The sequence below is a fragment of the Lucilia cuprina genome, chromosome 2 (assembly GCF_022045245.1).
Source record: "Lucilia cuprina isolate Lc7/37 chromosome 2, ASM2204524v1, whole genome shotgun sequence".
Taxonomy (NCBI): domain Eukaryota; kingdom Metazoa; phylum Arthropoda; class Insecta; order Diptera; family Calliphoridae; genus Lucilia; species Lucilia cuprina.
In genome coordinates, this window is record NC_060950.1 from 65298915 (window position 1) to 65300841 (window position 1927).

The 1927-nt window shown below is 26.8% G+C and overlaps 1 protein-coding gene across 1 annotated transcript in view; it reads right to left on the reverse strand.

The window, feature by feature from the left end:
* Positions 1-1503: 1503 nt before the first annotated feature.
* The window catches only part of LOC111689575 (insulin-like growth factor-binding protein complex acid labile subunit), a 4296-nt gene continuing 3872 nt past the window's right edge, over positions 1504-1927 (reverse strand). The window contains exon 2 of the mRNA XM_046956096.1: positions 1504-1530. Within this exon, the coding sequence (XP_046812052.1) occupies positions 1504-1530 (27 nt within the window). The remainder of the gene's footprint in view (positions 1531-1927) is intronic.

A 1927-nucleotide genomic window follows, 5' to 3' on the forward strand; every position in this document is an offset into this window, starting at 1 on the left:
TCTAGTTCTGTTCTAGTTCTGTTCTAGTTCTGTTCTAGTTCTGTTCTAGTTCTGTTCTAGTTCTGTTCTAGTTCTGTTCTAGTTCTGTTCTAATTCTGTTCTTGTTCTAGTTCCGTTCTAGTTCTGTTCTAGTTCTGTTTAGTTCTGTTCTAGTTCTGTTCTAGTTCTGTTTAGTTCTGTTCTACTTCTGTTCTAGTTCTGTTCTAGTTCTGTTCTAGTTCTGTTCAAATTCTGTTCTGTTTAAGCTTAAATTTTAACTTTAATATCAGCACCCTGTATACAATGACTACTGCGCATAACCTCCTTAAATTCTCTGGAGCTTTTTTCAAAAGTTTGTTTAACTTTTAGTAAATCTTTTAGGGGTTGTGAACTGTAATTAAACTTTAAATACTGAAACTGTTCGAAAGGTCTTTGATGACTATTACTTCGTATACTTTTATACAATTTTATTATATTTCAATATGATTTCATGTGTAGAAAATATTTCCTTAATATATATTAATTAAAATTATTGATTATTAAATATAAGTAAAAAAATCTCTATAAATAATAATAGCAAAAATAATCATAATACGTCAATAATTTTGCTTTTTTTTTTGCTTTATGAAGAGGCTTCTAATCTGATAAATATTAGTGGCAAATAAAGGTTTTGAATAACTTATAATAAATCACTAAAATATTATAGAAAATCAAGTGGTTGATAGAGAAAATTTAGTGCACATACATACTGGCAACAAGTTTGAGAGATAGGAAGCCATGTTAGTGGCAAAAGAAACTTAATGGATTTAAAAGTTTGGTGGGAAAAGTGATGAAATCAAACTTTGTACTATGGCACTTGTCTATTATCAAGAGATCGGAAGACCACAGTTAAATTTAGGTTGTCAGAGAAAAATTCAAAATTTTTCAAAAACTAACATAATTATTTATTTCCTTAATACAGTTAATAAAAACTAACAATCTTATCGTTTTATCTAAATCGTTTTAACAAAAATATATATTTTCTTCAGGAATAGCAGGGGGCAAATGTTTAATGAATTAAATTTCAGAAATAGAACTTATCAAGGTAATAAAATATTTTCGAATATAAAATAATACTATTTCAATTAAATGCCTATAAAAAAGCTGTTGTTTCTCTGTGCAAAATAAATATTCGAAAATATTTGAAATCATACGTAAGAAACAATATAATGACTCTAAAGATAAGCCTTAGTTTTTGCACAAATTTCTTTGTTTTATTCACTGATAAGACCTTGAAATATGCCCATAACCTTGTTATAAGTGTGTGACATCCTCTTGTCAGCACATTTAATATTTTGTTTACCCGGTGTGGTCTTATATAGATTTTTTTTATTGAATTAAAAAAAAGAGCAATTAAAATAATTTATAAATTTCTTAAAATCTGATGAAATTTTTTGCAAATATTAATTTCAAAATCCACCTGTCCCCTAATCTTAAGGATTTCCCCCTAATATTACCCAATAATAAATATGTCTATGTAATCTGTTACACTTTCAATTGTTGCTGTTTGCACTAAATTTATGTGATTATTGTTTTAAAATAATCATAAATTCTGAACGGTAACAATCGCCAATGACTTCATAATCCAAAATATTATAGATTAGTTAAGATAAGGACTTGGCAAACAATATCTTAGGAAATATATATATATATATATAAATTAAAAGAAAAAAATATATAATCAAGACCCTGAAAATATCAATGGGAAAAATTGCATTTTATAAAATAAATATGAATTACATAATGACTGTTTAACATTAAATTGAAATGTGTACAGTGGATATCTAAAGTAGTAGAACAGAACTAAAACAGAACTAAAACTGAACTAGAACAGAACTAGAACAGAACTAGAACAGAACTAGAACAGAACTAGAACAGAACTAGAACAGAACTAGAACAGAACTAGAAC